Raw genomic sequence first — 17,150 nt, forward strand, 5'->3', positions numbered from 1 at the left:
CTGAAAATTTAAAAAAAAAACCAAAAAAAAACAACAATTTTTTACTTTATGCTATAAAACATTTACATTGAAAATATAAAAAAAATCTAATTTCTTCATAAATTTAGGCCAATAAGCATATATTGATTGGTTTGTGCGAAAGCTATAGCATCTACAAACTATGGTGTATATACTGGAATGTTTTTTTTTTTTAAACTAGTAATGGTGGTGATCAGGGACTTGCAGCGGGACTGCAATAGTATTGCGGGCAATCTGAGAATAACTGACACTTTGTGGGACCACTAATACAGTGATCAGTGCTACAAAATATACACGGTCACTGTACTAATGACACTGACTGGGAAGGGGTTAAATATCTAGGGTGATCAAAGGGTTAAATGTGTGCCTAACCAGAGTTTGTGTGTGTACTGTGAGGAGCTTTCACTAAGGGGTGTGCAGTTCTTATTCCCTGCTTTGCACGGAAACAAAAAAAAAGGCATATCCCCGCTGACAGAACAGAGGCCTGTCCTGTCTTCCTCCTCACTGATCAGCGGGTGCCGGCAGTCAATCATTGGCTGGCACCCACTGATCGGCTTGTGTGATGACTAATCACGCACGCGCTCCCTACCAGGAACTGCTGGATCACATACTACATACGTGATACGCCACAAGAGAGCAGCTCTGCCACTGTACTCTTATGTGGGGTGGTCGGCAAGCAGTTATAGTGTTACAGAAAAACTGTAAAGGTGACCTAAAGCTGGCCATACATGATTCGAAATTCAGTCGGTTCAGAAAGGGCGGCTGAATTCCAATACATGTGTGGTCGCTGTGTTTAGCAGAAGTCAATCTATCGATCGACTTCTGTTAATCTGACCTCCTCTCATAAAACAGTTGTTGGGCCTTAATGGGCAAAGCATCAGAATGTTTATTTTTAAAGCCTGCCATACATAAATCTATAATTTCGGATGATTCCTGCTGAATCAGCCAAACTTTGAGCAGTGGGTAGCATGGTCAGCACCACTTGGCTCGACAAAAGTTCATTTTTTAATTAACAGTTTAGCACAGATGAAGGAATCCAATATTTTCTCTGGTTCAGCCCACAGGCTGAATAAAAGAAATCTATATGTGTATGGGTAGCCTACTTCTCCAGCATCTAAAAATAGGTGAAACATCAGTTTTCGGAGAATGGATCTTTTACCAGGACAGATCAAGGAATTGTTCTTCCATATCTTTTTTTTGAGAAAAACTAGTGTCAGGAGGTGTCTGCCCAAGCTCTCTCATTCTTATACTTCCAATCACTTTTGCATGCACAATCTATTTTTCTGATAACAGACATTTTCCAAGACAATGAAAGATTGGGATGACTTATGCTAGCATTATTTTTCTTGCATTACTGCTTACCTGTTAAGTCACATGGTCCTAGTTCAAAATCTAAACATAGGCACCCCTTATATCTCACACATCAGCATTAGAAGGGTCTGTTTAACACTTGTGTTTCTAGTTTAAGTAAATGGCATATCGTTTTCAATTGTTAATAAGCCCAATAATGACTTTAACAACAGCTAAAATAAAATGGTACAAATAGATTTGATTCAAATAAAAATGTTTCTATGTCTGTATGTCTGCTTTGTGTTTGTGACCAGGTTGTGTCAAAAACACCCAAGCAGACATTTGGAGAACCTAGGAGATACTGAAGAGGATATTAGGACAAATCAGTTTAAGGTAGTAATATACTAGCATTGATAAAAAGGGAAAGTGCTGCAGACTTCAGCACTTACCCTACTTTCAGTGTGCTCTTTAAAGCCTGTAGTTGCTTTGCATCATATTTTGAGCCTGCACTGTCCCTAGTGCATTGTGCACTCCGGGAATGTGATCCCTACCCAAAAGTTCAGGGAAGCGGTACTGTGTGACCTGGAGAAGGCCTCGTTTACATGGGACATACAAAAGCGCACTTCTGTGGAGGGCCATGATTACCTGCACAGGGATGCACGGCTGTTCATGCATCCCCATGTAGGCAGTCCGATTGGTGTCAATTAGGACACAGTGGCTATACAGAAAGAGCTGCTGCTCCCAACTGGACATTTGCATGGGTGTCCCTGAACACACCACCCACACGGATGTCAAATTGGGAGCAGCATCTGTTTCTGTGTAGCCGCTGTGTCCCAATTGACATCAATGGAACTAACTGCACAAGGATGCATGGAACAGCTATGCATCCCAGTACGGGTAAACATAGCCCTCTATGGGTGCATGCTTCTGTACCCCCTGTGAGAACAAGGCCTAAATAATCAAAATGGTTTGGGCCACATATCAAGGAAATTATGTACTGCTAAATGTTTAACAGATGGCTATGAATGCATTTACTTAAAGCAGCTAAATTATAAATCAGCTACAAAAACTTTAGCTGCTGAATTTTAATAAACAGACATTTTCCTGTCTCTGGATCCAGCAGTGTGCTCACCAGAGCATTGTGATTGATCCTGCAGTCTTCTGGGGATGTCCCAGAAGACTGCGGGTACAGAGGGGGGAAGGAGAACTTCCCTCAGATCGCCTAGGCGATCCGAGCGGAAACCTGTCAAAACCAAGTACCAGCTCCCCCCCTCCCAAAAAGATTGCCAAACAGCAAAAAGGAGGAAGCAGAAGGCCTTAAAGCAGAACTTCCGCTTTTGGGTGGAGTTCCACTTTAAAAAAAATACTGGACTGTTTAATACTACTTTAGCTTCACATCAGATCAAGTCCACTTTCCTTCCAGCAGATGTGCTTTGGTATACTTGTGGCTTGCTGCGTGTAGCACAGTACAAAACACAGAGTAGGGTTCATGTAAGTGCCCTGTATGTATAAGCCCTCATTTTGCACAGAATGTAACGTGAACACATACATGGTAAGCAAGGGAAAGAGCCGTATTTCTCAGCCTCCATGTCCTTGGATGCCTGGGGACAAATATACCATTACACATACCATTATCATAATTGATGCTCAATTGTTCTACTCAATCAACACAAGCCCTATGATCAGTGCATATCAGGCTGCTTCCTTAACATTTAACATATTACCATAACTATGAAAACTCTTCCAGCAAATCAAACAACATTTTATATGCATTATGTCCTCATGATACCACTCAAGCCATACAGCAGGAAAAAAATAAATACATTATTACGGGTTTTGCAGGCACCATGCTTGGAACATCCTGTATTTCTGAGTGGCAGATACAAACCGGTATGTTCACTGTGTATTTATTAAGCATGACATGGCCAACTCTTGCTGATTTTATTTCAGACTGAAATTATTTGTTCCAGTCACTGCTACTCAACTGAAAATTTGTTAAAGAAAGTTCCCTGCAGCATAGCAATGTCCTTATAAACGAGAAGGTATTTTAGGTCATTATTTCCATCACAAATTAAAAAAAAAAAGAAAAACAAGGGGACTATTTCTCATATAAATATCAAACAAAGCCAACCAAATCATGCCTTGTGTTGTCCGTGTCCCCTTTTGACGCAGCGACTTCTAAAAGTCCTCTCCCCCAGCCTGCTCTGAAATCTGCAATTTAATACCTGACTCTAATCTTATGCCAGGTGGGGAAGACTTTGGCAAGTGACTCTGTAACGTCAGAGGAGCCACACAGATGAAATCTTGTTGGATGGATTGAGAGATGTGTAGAAGACTGGCTGGGGAAGTTAAAACAGTATGCAAAGCTGCACTTGGATTCTGTGATTTTAATTTCTTTTACAGACAGAGTCTCTTTGGCTGAGTCCTCTGCTGGTATCTCATCTCTCTTGAAGACTTCAGTTGCTAGAACTCTCTGCGTTATTTCCTAGTTCTGCACCCACCCAGCTAAGAGTTTCATTCTTTCTGCTCACTTTGGAAGAATTTCACTCCATCTGTTTCATTCTTCATAATATAAACTAAATAAAAGGTGAAACAATTTGAGTGGGGTGCCCTTTTAATGGTCACAACAAGTATGCAAAACTGAAAACCAAGCACAGAGATTTTGCCTTCAAAATCCCTAGGAAACATATATGCTAATTATTACATGTACTTATATAGCGCCGTCAATTTATGCAGCGCTTTTACATATATATTGTACATTCACATCAGTCCCTAACCCTCAAGGGGCGTACAATCTAAGGTCCCTAACTTACATTCATACTAGGGCCAATTTAGTAAGGATACAATTAACTTACCAGCATGTCTTTGGAGTGTGGGAGGAAACCGGAGTACCCGGAAGAAACCCACGCAGGCACAGGGAGAACATGCAAACTCCAGGCAGGTGGTGCCATAGTTGGGATTTGAACCAATGACCCTAGTACTGCTAGGCTGAAGTGCTAACCATTTAGCCACTGTGCTGCCCATAAATAATGTGATTTGAAGTGAACATATTCATATAGCTGGTGAGGTCCTCAGGTGCGTACATTTACTTTCCTTTTGCTTTTCTGTCACTTTATTCTGCCCCTGGCTGTGAAGACAGGATGGTTGTGTAAGCCTAAGACCCCATTCACACTTGTGCTACTTGTCATGCAACTGTGGACATCAAAGTCGCATGACAAGTCATATCAAATGTTTTCCAATGATAACCATTCATATTTGTGCGATTTAAAGTTACATCAACTTCAAAGATGTTCATGCACTACTTTGGTCTGCCTTTCATGCAACGTGAGAGCCAAAAACTTTAATATTAACCCTCAAAAGTTGCATGAATGTCATACATGAATGTTTTACATGCAACAGTGAGTCGGACTTTGCAGAGGGACAAGTCATATCCAAGTCATGCCCAATCAAAGTCGCACCTAAGTCGTACAAGTGTGAATGGAGCCTAAAGTAAGCACTTACACAGGGATAACCTCATGTCACAGCCCTGAGTGCTTGAGTAGCAAATCATCAGTGCTATCCCTTGGAAGAAAGAGCAGTCACATGCTCTCTTTACCTTGGCATACCAGGTATTTATCTTTTCTTTATGCACATGAATGGAGTGGCAGGGCAGCAAAGAGAAGATGAATATGTACACATATAGAGAGTAAAGCAGTTAAATTCACTTTTCTAAACATGTAACAACCATATCTAGGATGTAACATGCTCAGGATCCTCTTCCTCTCCCCTTGATTTCCCACCCCCCTGTGGCAGCAAATGGGGGATCTTCTCCCCAAACACGCTGTCACAATTTGAAACAGCGCAGCCGTGTGGACCTCATTCACAGTTTCCTGTCAATGACTAGACTACAAGTATCGGCAGCCATTGCGGCTGGTGGCTTGCAGATCTCAATGAACTACAAGGATGCTGGTGAGCACTCTCGTAGTTCACTGATCTTCCTCCTCTCAAGTAACTGCCTACCTGTACAAGAGATACGGACAGACCGCTATCCTGAAAGTCTGCAGGAGCCTGACATTGCACGTTTAATCAACTGCCTTCAGTTGCAATGCTCTGCAGGCTTATTAAAAAAAAATAAATGCACATTTTTTAATCTGCAAAAAAATGTGCATTAATTATTTTTTTTCAAAAAGTGAACTTAACCTTTTAAAAACCATCTCGCCTATTCCATATGGGTGAAGGGAAGAATCAATCTAATCAGCTACCCAAAAACAAAACAGATTTTAGTATACTGACCAAATTACAGATGTACTAATAAGGAAACCGTTATGTATGCAAAAAATATATATGCTTATCATACAATCTTCTAACACATATTGGGTGAAAAAAAATCATTATGATTGTTGTATAAAAGACATACCAAATCAGAGCTGTTTTCATCTTTTCCCCCACATGGTGGTGACGAAACTGGCTTGATATTACCCATGCCTGAGCAGGAAGGGGCTTCCACTTCAGTTTTTGCCCCACAGTCACTTGTGGAACGTGGACAGTCATTATTTAATTCACAATCTTCAAGTGCTTGACTATTCCTGTAATAAAACAACATTTATTCGCTTATCACCATTATGCATATTTGACATTAAAAGATTCCTTTCAGCAGCTCTTTTTAGACTTCAAAAGTCACATATAAAGGTCCTCAATTAACAGCCTCGCGTGGCCTGAGGTTCATTATCACTATTTATAAGTTGCCTTGAAACTATAGCTATCAAGTATAAATTGAAGAGATGAACATTTATTAGCTGAGACCCCAAACACCAGATGTTTTTCTGCTCCAAGCACACTAACTAGAAACGTTTTTTCATCTAACATTACGTGGGGAAAAAAAAGGGGGGGGGGGTGACTACAATGGTTTTGTCCTAATTTATATGTTTTAATAAGCTAAACTTTTATACCAATTTTTCATTACTGTTTACACAAACATTTTCATTTTATAAATTATTATATTCATATTTTATTATAAAATATTACACATTTCCATTGCACTTAGTTTTGACAGGATATTGGACTTTATAATAAAAAAAGTCAAGCAAGGCTCTCACCTTGGACTGTCTCTCTAAGTGGAAATTCATATAGGATAAGTGCGAGAGATAGGACAGAATATGTACTTCTTGTGCCTTCTCCCTGCCCCGTGCTGAGCAACCAGTTCACAGCAAAGAAATATGCAGCACATGTGTTGGGGAAGGGGGATCCTGGCCAATTGATTAGCTTAGGGTATGCATCACCAGTGCACTGACGTTCAGTAGGAGACCAAAAAGCAGATGGGAGATGAAGCAGTGGCACAAAGCCTGCTGTACACCTTTTGGGAAAAATAATAAATGCACATATTTGTGCAACAAAAAAATGTGCATTCATTATTTTTCCCTAGGGAGCCTGGAAAGCATTCCACCTGTGATCAGTGTTGCCAGACTCCTTCTGAATGAAATACGAGACCATTCATCATCAACCTCAGTTTATTCAGGACTACAAACCGTCAGCTGCAATGGTTGTAGTTGTGGTAGTTCATGCATTCACATGAAAAACTGTTCACACTCATGCGTCTTCTGCAGTGTTTTTCAGAAATGCAGTACAGTCCATTTAACATGATTTCCTATGGGTTCACACCTCTGCGTTTCCACCCGATGCGTTTTTTGAAAAGGGTCAGGGACTTTTTTGAACGCAATACATTGCATTTTTGTTTCTATAGACTTCAATGGGAATTCTGCAGAAAAGCATATATTTTGTTTTTGCCGCGTTTTTGATGCGTTTTGCATTTAAAATCTGCATAGCAACAAGAAAAATTTAAAAAATATGAAACCCTCCTCCCGCAAAACGCAACGCAGAAACATACAAAATGCAACCTGCATACAGTAGGTGTGAACGTAGGGTATGGGTGGAGCCCGTACGGTCACGCTGCTTGTGAATTGTGATGGGGGTGCAGGAAGAAGATCCCTCTCCTGCTGTCATTATGAGGGGGCAATCGGAGGAACTGGCTGCCACAGCTGGAACATGTTGCTAAAATATGGGTGGAACATGTAGCACGTTCCAAAAAGTGAACTTATCCTTTAAGGTTTTGAAAAGTCTACCTCCCTATGTTATACAGCTTTGTGGACCAGAAGGAAGAGAATATAGTATTTGCCATATTTGTAAAATATTTATTCAAAGTAAAAAAAATTATTTTCCACGGTGAATTTAGTGTTGGGTCAGAACTGTCCTTTAACAAATTGAGTCACCAAGCCTTTTTTCCCCTAAACTCACGCAACTTTTAGTATTTATAGTCTACATCCACATTCTATGCATACGTTTTTTTTGAGAGAGATAGGCCTTTAATTTGGTAGAAAATTTGGATTTTTTTGGATAATGGATATTTTTTTCTTTGTTCTTGTATTTGGCGTTAAACAGTAAAAAATTAGGAAAAAAAAAATTCCTGCACCCAATACAACATTCACATAATTTGCACACCCCCATTTACAGTATCTATTGCAAAAAATAATCAACAAATCAGCCGAATAAATTATCACATAATCCGGAGTTTTATGTTATGCAGAGGAATGAAAAAGCTCAAAGTGAACGTATGCGTTTGATGCCACACTGTAAGGCACACGGGGAGGGGGAAAAAAAAAAAAACAGTTTGTGTACATTGCTAGAGTAAGATTAAAGTGTTACTAAACCCACAACAGTAAAATCAGTCTTTTTATGCAGTAAAGCATGCTTGATACACTCACTGTGGAACCTAAGGGGCTAATCCTCTGCATTGTGTAAAAATGTTGTTTGATCCCGACTTCTCTAATCTTCCCCTTCTTTCAGTATCCCCCTCTTATCTCCTGATAAGATGTATCATGTGGAGACATGCTGCACATGTTCAGTTTGGTGTGCACTGCTAGAGAGGTTTTGTTTTTTTTTTTCCTTGGGAGGGTGCATGTGATCAGCACAGGGCCAATCAGCGCTGTCCAGACAGGCCAGTGGCCCTGCATCTTCCTAGTGCAAAATGAAAACGCCTCCTACAAGCTTTAACATATGCTCTGCTGAAACCTGATAGAAGTCACAAGACTGCTCTAACTGCTGATGAGAAAAGGTATTTAACAGTTTGTATTTACTACACATATAGAGCTTTCTTTCTGTGGTAATTGCATTTCCATGTTCCGTGTACTGTGGCAGACCAGACAGTGAATGCAGGGTCCTGGATTTGGCAACACTTTAAGTCGGGTTGACGAGACACAAATTAGCACGATAACTTTTTCACAGGTTTGTGATCTCCAAAAATTTGAGCGAGATGATCACGTATGTGAGCATCTACCACTTGCGCAGTAAAGGCAAATATCATCCACATCATCTGACATCTTTGTTGTGACCTGGAGAAGCATTATGTTTCGTGTTGTGCTACAAAGTGCTGGGTAGCAAAACTGGAAACCCAGAGGTTTATTATTTCAGCTCCAGTGCCTAGCACTGGGTCCTGGCTGTCACTGACAGCCAGCAGTTCCAGCATTAGTGCTGACAAGCACCCATAGAAGTCCCTAAATACAGGTGCCAATTTAAAATTGCGCTGGGACAAATAGCCGCTTGTACCTTTACCATTTTAAAATGGCACCAAGGACTCAAGTGGATAAGCTTGCTATATTCTCCATTTACTTAAGTATGTAAAAATTTACGGTATCCTTTTACATGACAATATAATAGAAAATAAGTGAACAGCTTAGTACAGAATATTAAACAGATAAATAAATAGCCTAAAAAAAACAACGCAATTACAAGAGCAGATTCAAGAACAACATAATTGAAAAACATACATCATGATTTTATACAAGTGTGTTGTTTGGTATTATCCTTTGAACTGGAGATTGTAGTTTTGTAGTAATTGGATTTATTAAATACAATTTGATTACTGTGCTTCAATGGCTAATTGAGCATAGATTAAATGTTCTTCTATAATTGAGCTTATTCAGCCAATGCTAATCATTTTGTGGAAACCAAACTGCAAAAGCTCAATGCAATGTATTTTTACAGCAATTACAGCAAGTATTTACATAATTTATTTTAAAACATAAATACTCATCATCCCTATAAAACAAAGAATGACAATATAACACAATTTACAGTACGTTAACCACTTTAAGACTGGCATGTTAAACCCTTCTCCTTTTCTTATGGTACACTAACTGACTGTCTGACTCCACCAATGCCCCTAACAGTGATCAGTGATAATACTATTCACTGTACTAATGACACTGGCTGGGAAGGGGTTACCATTTAGGGTCGATCAAAGGATTAACTGTGAGCCTAACAATGTGCAATGTGTGCTGATTTTTACTAAATATCTGTTTGTTCCTTCTTCCTGCTTTGTGCGCGTGTCCTGAACCTGGAAGCCACTGCTGATATACAGGTACGTGATTGTGCTTGTACACCCATCTGCAGTAAAATGCGGGAAGGTTGTTGGCAAGTGGTCTAACCACTTGCCCTGTAGAGGATTTACCCCCCTTTCTGGCCAGGCCATTTTTGAGCTACGGAGCTGCGTTACTTTGACAATTGTGCGGTCATGCAACACTGCACCCAAATGAAATTTACGTTCTTTTTTTCCCACATATAGAGCTTTCTTTCTGTGGTATTTGATTGTCTGTACAGTTTAATTTTTTTGCGCTATAAAAAGAAAAAAAAAACAGACCAACAATTTTGAAAAAAAAAACAATATTTTTGACTTTTTGCTGTTAAACATGTCCAGTTAAAAAATCAAATTTCCTCATAAAGTTAGGTCAATATGTATTCTGTTACATGTATTTGCTAAAAAAAATCCCACTACATGTAAATTAATTGGTTTACAGTAAAGTTATAGCGTTTACAAATGACAGTATATATACTGGGCTTTTTAAAACATTTTTTACTAGTAATGGCGTCAATCAGCGACTTCTAGTGAGACTGCGGCGGGTATTCTGACACTGGGGGGAATAAACTTGGTGTCACTACAGTGATCAGTGCTAATAAAAAGCAATGACACTGTACTAATGACACTGGGCATGGAGGGGTTAACGTGGGGTAATCAAAGGGTTAACTGTGTGCTCTGTGTCGTTTTACATTATGTGCTGGGTTTGTGCTTCACTGTAAGCACACTGCTTTGCATGGCTGTGATGTGTGCATAGCCATGCAAAGCAGTGTGCACGAGCTGACAGGGAGGAGAACTGTTTTGTTTACTAACAGTTCTCCTCCCCATCAGGGATCCTCGGCAATCACCGGCCGGGACCCAGTCATTAACAGCCCCTACCCGGAATTGCGAAGTCACGTATGTATAGGTGATTTTGCGCACAGCTGCTGTCCTGTAGCAGTATTTCAGCTATGAGGCAGAGCTGAAGCAGTTAATATACTAACCTCTTAAAGTCACAAGAAGAATTAAAGGGGTTTGATAACGTTAATCTACCAGTTTAGTACTACAAACAAAGACAAAGGCAGAGGTGAGAATCACACAACTTCATGAATCTAAATCTCATCGCTCTGCATCTACGAGACACTCCTCCAGATCTACCAAGTCTGTACAATCAAGATCTCCGCCAACAACTTATTAAAGCCCATGTAGATCATGAAGATTCTAAAATTCAAACAGCCTTTGCCCAAAAAAAAAAAAAAAAGCACAGATGGAAACACAAGCCACAGAAACTGAACACAAGGAAGCACAGATGAAAGCAGAGATGGAAGTTGAAACTGCACACAGGAAAGCAGAGATGGAAGCAAAAGCCTACGAAGGAGAGAAAGTCGAGATGGAGGTATAAACTGCACACAAGAAAGCAAAGGTGAAAGCAGAAAGGGCATGCAAAACAACAGAGATGGAATCTTTGGAGAAACAGTGTGAGCACACCACAGCCATGGCAAGGTTAAAGGTTTTAGAGCAAGTTGCTGGCAAAAGTGAACAATGTAACAGCAGCAGCCACTCGGTTGCATCGTACACTCTCCCAAAACTTCAGCTCCCAGGCACAGCAGCTGCATCCTTCAACCAAGGTCAGAACACTTTGTCTACCACCTCTCAAGACACCTTGCCTACTCATTCCTCAGTACACCAGGCATCCGCACCGCAGCAAACTGTAGACACCAGTATGCAGATAATGGACAATACATCTTACCATGAGGCTAGTCAACTACCACCTACCAAGTACACTGCTACACTTAAAGGGTTGTCATCTCATCACTTTAAAAGCGAACACATATTAATTGCAAAGTGCTATATCCACTTCAAGGTAGTCCCACTCTGTCCACAGGTATACCTCCCAAGGCAAAGTATGTTGGGGAGAGCAAAGGCCAAACAATGCCTCGTATCACAGATTTCTCTGCATGTACTGTGTAGATGTCTGTGGAGAAGGACTCTGACAAATCCTGTGCCAAAATACACTATATTGCCGAAAGTATTGGGACACCTTCCTTTACATGAAGTTTAATGACATTCCAGTCTTATTCCGAAGGGTTCAATATTGAGTTGGTCCACCCTTTGCAGCTATAACAGCTTCAACTCTTCTGGGAAGGCTGTCCACAAGGTTTAGGAGTGTGTCTATAGGACCTATTATTATTATACAGGATTTATATAGCGCCAACAGTTTGCTCAGCACTTTACAATATAACGGGAGACAATACAGCAACAATACAGTTCAATACAAGAGGGATAGGAGGACCCTGCTCCTTGGAGCTTACAATCTAGGAATGTTTGACCATTCTTCCAGAAGTGAATTTGTGAGGGTAGGCACTGATGTCGGAGAAGGCCTGGCTCGCAATCTCAGCTCTAATTCATCCCAAAGGTGTTATATCGGGTTGAGGTCAGGAATCTGTGCAGGCCAATCAACTTCCTCCACTCCAAACTCGCTCATTCATGTCTTTATGGACCTTACTTTATGCACTGGTGCGCAAGTCATTTTGGAACAGGAAGGTGCCATCCCCAAACTGTTCCCACGAAGTTGGGAGCATGAAATTGTCCAAAATGTCTTGGTATGCTGATGCCTTAAGAGTTCCCTTCAATGGAACTAAGGGGCAAAGCCCAACCCCTGAAAAACAACCCCATACCATAATCCCCCCTCCAGCAAACTTTAAACTTCGCACAATGCAGTCAGGCAAGTATTGTTCTCCTGGCAACGGCCAAACCCAGACAAGTCCATCGGATTGCCAGACAGAGAAGCGTGATCCTTCACTCTGGAGAACACGTCTCTAGAGTCCAGTGGCGGCGTGCTTACACCACTGCATCCGACGCTTTGCATTGCACTTTGTGATGTAAGGCTTGTATGCAGCTGCCCGGTCATGGAAACCCATTCCATGGAACTCTCTACGAACTGCTGTGCTAATCTGAAAGCCACATGAAGTTTGGAGGTCTTTAGCTTTTGACTCTGCAGACAGTTGGTGACTTCTGTGTACTGTGCACTTCAGCATGTGCTACCACTTCGTGGCTGAGTTGCTGCTGTTCCCAGTTGCTTCCACTTTGTTATAATACCATTAACAATTGACCGTGGAATATTTAGTAACAAGGAAATTTCACAGATGGACTTATTGCTCAGGTGGCAACCTATCACAGTACCACGCTTGAATTCACTGAGCTCCTGAGAGTGACCCATTCTTTCACAAATGTTTGTAGAAGCAGTCTGCATGCCTAGGTGCTTGATTTTATATACCTGTGGCCATGGAGGTCATTGGAATACCTGAATCCAATGATTTGAAAGGGTGTTCTAATACTTTTGTATGCTTAGTTCGTGTGTACACCCAGGGTTAAACTAAACAAGCTGTAATACTGTATACTATTCTAGATGATCAGAGAAACAAGACTCTTGCAAGATCAAAGCATTTTGACCTATTAAACATAACAGGAGATGCCTTACAATACACCCTGGGTACCTGTGCTGGCATCACAGAAGTTTCAGGAAGGAAAACCACTGGTCTTGTAGTAGCTCCCCTTAACGGCAGTGTAGAAATACCATTGCCTCCTCTCATTGACTGCAACCAGATTGCAACTAACAGAGAGGAGATCCCTACTCCCGCAGCTGCTTCTCACCACTCTCACTTGAGAGGCATAGCTGACCACATGCCAGCTCTTGATAGAAATGCTGATATTCTTCTGCTTCTTGGCAGAGTCAGCCCAAAGGTACAAAAGGCTCGCCAACAAATCAACAGGCTACATGATGCACCATATGCCCAACATCTTGACCTAGGCTGGGTCATCATAGGCAACATCTGTCTAGGTAATGTCAAGAGGCATTCCAAGGTTTCTTCTTCCTAGACATGTGTCCTGCCAAATGGGCACATTATCGGTTTTGAAAAGTGCCCACATCACCAACATGTCAAAGAAAGACTTTGCAGTATAAGCATGCAACAGTTCTTCACACGGTAATAACAGGGCCCTTCAATTCTGGGATGATAATGTCAGCACTACAGTGTTAAGTATAACAGTTAAGAAAATGACCTGGCAGCCGCCATGGAAGACAAGGAGTTCCTAAAAACTATGAGTAGGGAGAATTCTATCAGGACAATTTCAACAGCTGGGTAGCACCACTACCATTTTGTGCCTCAAGAAGGAAACTAACAAATAATGTTCAGCATTCAGAAGCACAGTTTACTTCTTAACAATACACCCTGAATATAAAACCTGAGATCAAAAAACACTTTGTTATTATTATACAGGATTTATATAATGCCAACAGTTTGTGTAGCGCTTTACAATATAAAGGGAGACAGTAAAAATACAATACATTTCAGTACAGAAGGAATTGGAGGGCCCTGCTCACGGAGCTTACAATCTAAAGGAAGGGGGAGGTGGTACGAAAGGTGATAGCTGCAGGGAATAATCTGATGGAGGTGGCTCAAGTACAGTTCTTAGGTGGAGGTGGGGTAGGCTTCCCTGAATAAATGAGTTTTCAGAGTTTATGCAAAAGGTGTTTGCGAGATATCATGTGGAGCCTGCACCAACCCTTATGGAAGGAGAGGAATATTGGTTCCACTTATGCTTTGTTTTCTAAATGTAAAGGTGTTTCCCTCAACGATGTCCTTCTCACCGGGCTTAATCCAAACAACAACTTTATAGCTTTGCTCTGCTTCAAACAAGAACCTGTTGCTGTTAACAACTGGCTAACATTCAGCAAAAGTTCCACTGTTTCATCATTGTGACAAGCCCTTCATGAAACAAGGAGTCCTGTCTGTTGTGAAAAGCATTTGTGATCCTCTGGGTTTCATAGCACCCTTTATTGTTCAGGGTGAGATATTTCTAATACAGCTTACTTCTGAAAACACATATTGGGAAACCCCTTTGCCCAAAGAAAATCAACAATGATGGAAGTCATGGAAAGAGTCCCTGTAAGAACTTCAGACACAATGAGCGTACATTCCTAACGAATGCCACCAGAAGAGAGGTCCATGTTTTCGCCAAGGCTTCCATTGAAGCAACAGCTATAATAACCTACCTCAAAGTTCTCAATCCAAGTGACAAAGTAAGTGTGGGTTTTGTCCTTGATAAGGCCAAGCTGACCCAAAAACTAGCAAATACCATTACAAGGCTGCGCAGCCATGTTAACTATTGACATTGCTGAGCCTATAAAACGTGAAAAAGATTTTGAAATAGACTATATTCACTTATACACAGACAGCAAGATAGTGTTGTGATACATTCACAACCAAACAAAACACTTCTATATGTATGCCAGTAACAGAGTGGAACATTCTCCGGATTAATGGCACTATGTGCCTAGGGACCTCAATCCCTTTGAAGGTCTTGATTCAAAGGGAGGTAAGGAGGAATGGTGTACGTTGCTGCTTTGCCTCTGAAGGACTTTATTAAAAATAGGTAGTGATGACTGGTTCATGTTGCTGCTTCCCTCTGAAGAACTTCATAATAAGGGTAAGTTAAGCTATTTCACCAAAACTGGTTCAGTTATGGAGATCACACTTTTAGTGCTTAGATTGCGGAAGCAGGACTCTGATACTGTAACAGAAAGTAAGATATTTTGCCAACAGAAATAAAAACACAGAACCTTCATCTGCTGTTTGTTGCAGTCTGTATCCCTCAATTTCTCTAATAGGGACATAGTTGTCAGGACAGAAAGATAGTGAAATCTTTCACATAACGACCACGCAGTGAACAAGATGATAGAGATTCTAACCTATGCGTGCTCAACCTGTGGTCCTCCATGTCCCATCATGCCTTTGCTCGCAACGTCATGCTTGCAACTGTCAGTGGCTTGCAATTCCTTATGGGACTTCCACAACAGCTGGTGGTCGACAGGCTGAGCTTCCACGTCTCCCACCTCTAGCTACTATTTAAAAATAGAAATTAGTTTGAGTTAAAGTATGGCTTAAAGCAGGGCTTGAAATTTCCACTCGCCTGCTCGCCAATGGCGAGTGGAAATTATGGTGGGGGCGAGTGTGTCCCCCAGGGCCATCTTGCTGAGCAGGCTCGGAGCTCAGGCCAGATCTGTCATTGGCACTGGGAGCTGTAAGACTGCTCAATCTCCTAGATTGTAAGCTCGAAGGAGCAGGGCCCTCGAACCCCTCGTGTATCACATTGTATTGTTATTGTACTGTCGCATGTTCTGTCCCCATTTGTAATGTACAGCGCTGAGCGAACTGTTGGCGCTTAATAAATACTGTATAATAATAATAATAGCTGAGCGCAGTGAAAGCAAAGCAAGGAGCGTGTGCTGTGCTCTCTGCCTCCCCCTAGAGTGCAGTACCCGGATCTGTGAGTGAACAACTCAGGAATGCAACTTTTCATTGGGTGTGTGTACACGTGTGTGTTTGTGTGTGTTTGTGTATGCATTGTGGCAGTGCGGTGTCCTGCCACGGTCAAACTCAAGTCGAAAACCCTGGATTCTCAACCAGGCAGGTTGAGGGGCTCCAGAGAGTTAATGTATTAAAGAGGAAACTGACTTTTCGGTTTCCTCATTTATTCAGTAAGTTTGTTTTGGGATCTGGAGCCTGGAGATTTCGAAGAGATCTGGGAGGGATGAAATCTCCAATCCGGGGTCCATGTTTTGAGAACCCCCAGCACACTGATTGCACAGGTGTGTGCAGACCTTTTTGTAGAGGCCTAACCATAGTTCTGGGCTCCACCCCAGCAGTTAGGAGTCAGGCGGGCTCCACCCCGGCAGACAGGAGGTCTCAGCCGTGGAGTCAGGTGGGCTACACCTAGGAGAGGTGGAAGCCAAAAGCAACAAGGGGCTGCTACAGAATAGCTGTGTGCTAAAGGTTCGCTGGGTGCCAAAAGAACCTTTTGAGAAGAGTCTGCAGGAGGCAGACTTAAAACTGCTTGCAAGCCAGGAGGCTGAATACTATTAATTTGCTTGATGATGGATACCCCTGCGTGGGAAGAATTCTTGTTTATTTGAACTTTCTTGTAAATAAAATTGGGCAAAAAGGCCCTTAAACAGATGCGAGTTGCTGTGTGTTGAAGAAGAGCTCTACCACTTGAAGCGAGTTCCCACAGCATGTACAACTGTACATGTGTCTGTGTGTATGTACATGTGTGTATCTGTACATGTGTCTGCGTGTATGTACATGTATGTGAGTGTACATGTGTGTGTGCATGTACGTACATGTGTCTCTGTATGTACATGTGGCTGTGTGTATATACATGTGTCTGTGTGTGTATTTCTGTGCATGTACATGTATCTGTGTGTATACGTGCCTGTGAGTGTATACATGTGTCTGTATGTGTGTACACGTGTGTCTGTGTACGTGTGTGTGTGTCTGTGTGTGTGTACAGGTGTCTCTGTTTGTGTGTGTTTGTTGGTGGCGAGTAACTCTAAGGCCTGGCTAGTAGCTCAGGACTTGAAATTTTAAGCCCTGGTTTAAAGTATAACTAAAGACAATTTCTTATTTTTAGTGTT

The 17,150-nt window shown here is 41.5% G+C and overlaps 1 protein-coding gene across 2 annotated transcripts in view; it reads right to left on the reverse strand.

The window, feature by feature from the left end:
• Positions 1-17,150, reverse strand: part of APLF (aprataxin and PNKP like factor) — a 314,793-nt gene that overhangs the window by 210,463 nt on the left and 87,180 nt on the right. For both annotated transcript variants that reach the window (XM_089688811.1, XM_089688261.1), the window contains exon 4: positions 5,705-5,873. In XM_089688811.1, the coding sequence (XP_089544937.1) occupies positions 5,705-5,873 (169 nt within the window). The remainder of the gene's footprint in view (positions 1-5,704; positions 5,874-17,150) is intronic.

The sequence above is a fragment of the Staurois parvus genome, unplaced genomic scaffold (assembly GCF_062004578.1).
Source record: "Staurois parvus isolate SC_StPar_1 unplaced genomic scaffold, SC_StPar_1.0 ptg000001l, whole genome shotgun sequence".
Taxonomy (NCBI): Eukaryota; Metazoa; Chordata; class Amphibia; order Anura; family Ranidae; genus Staurois; species Staurois parvus.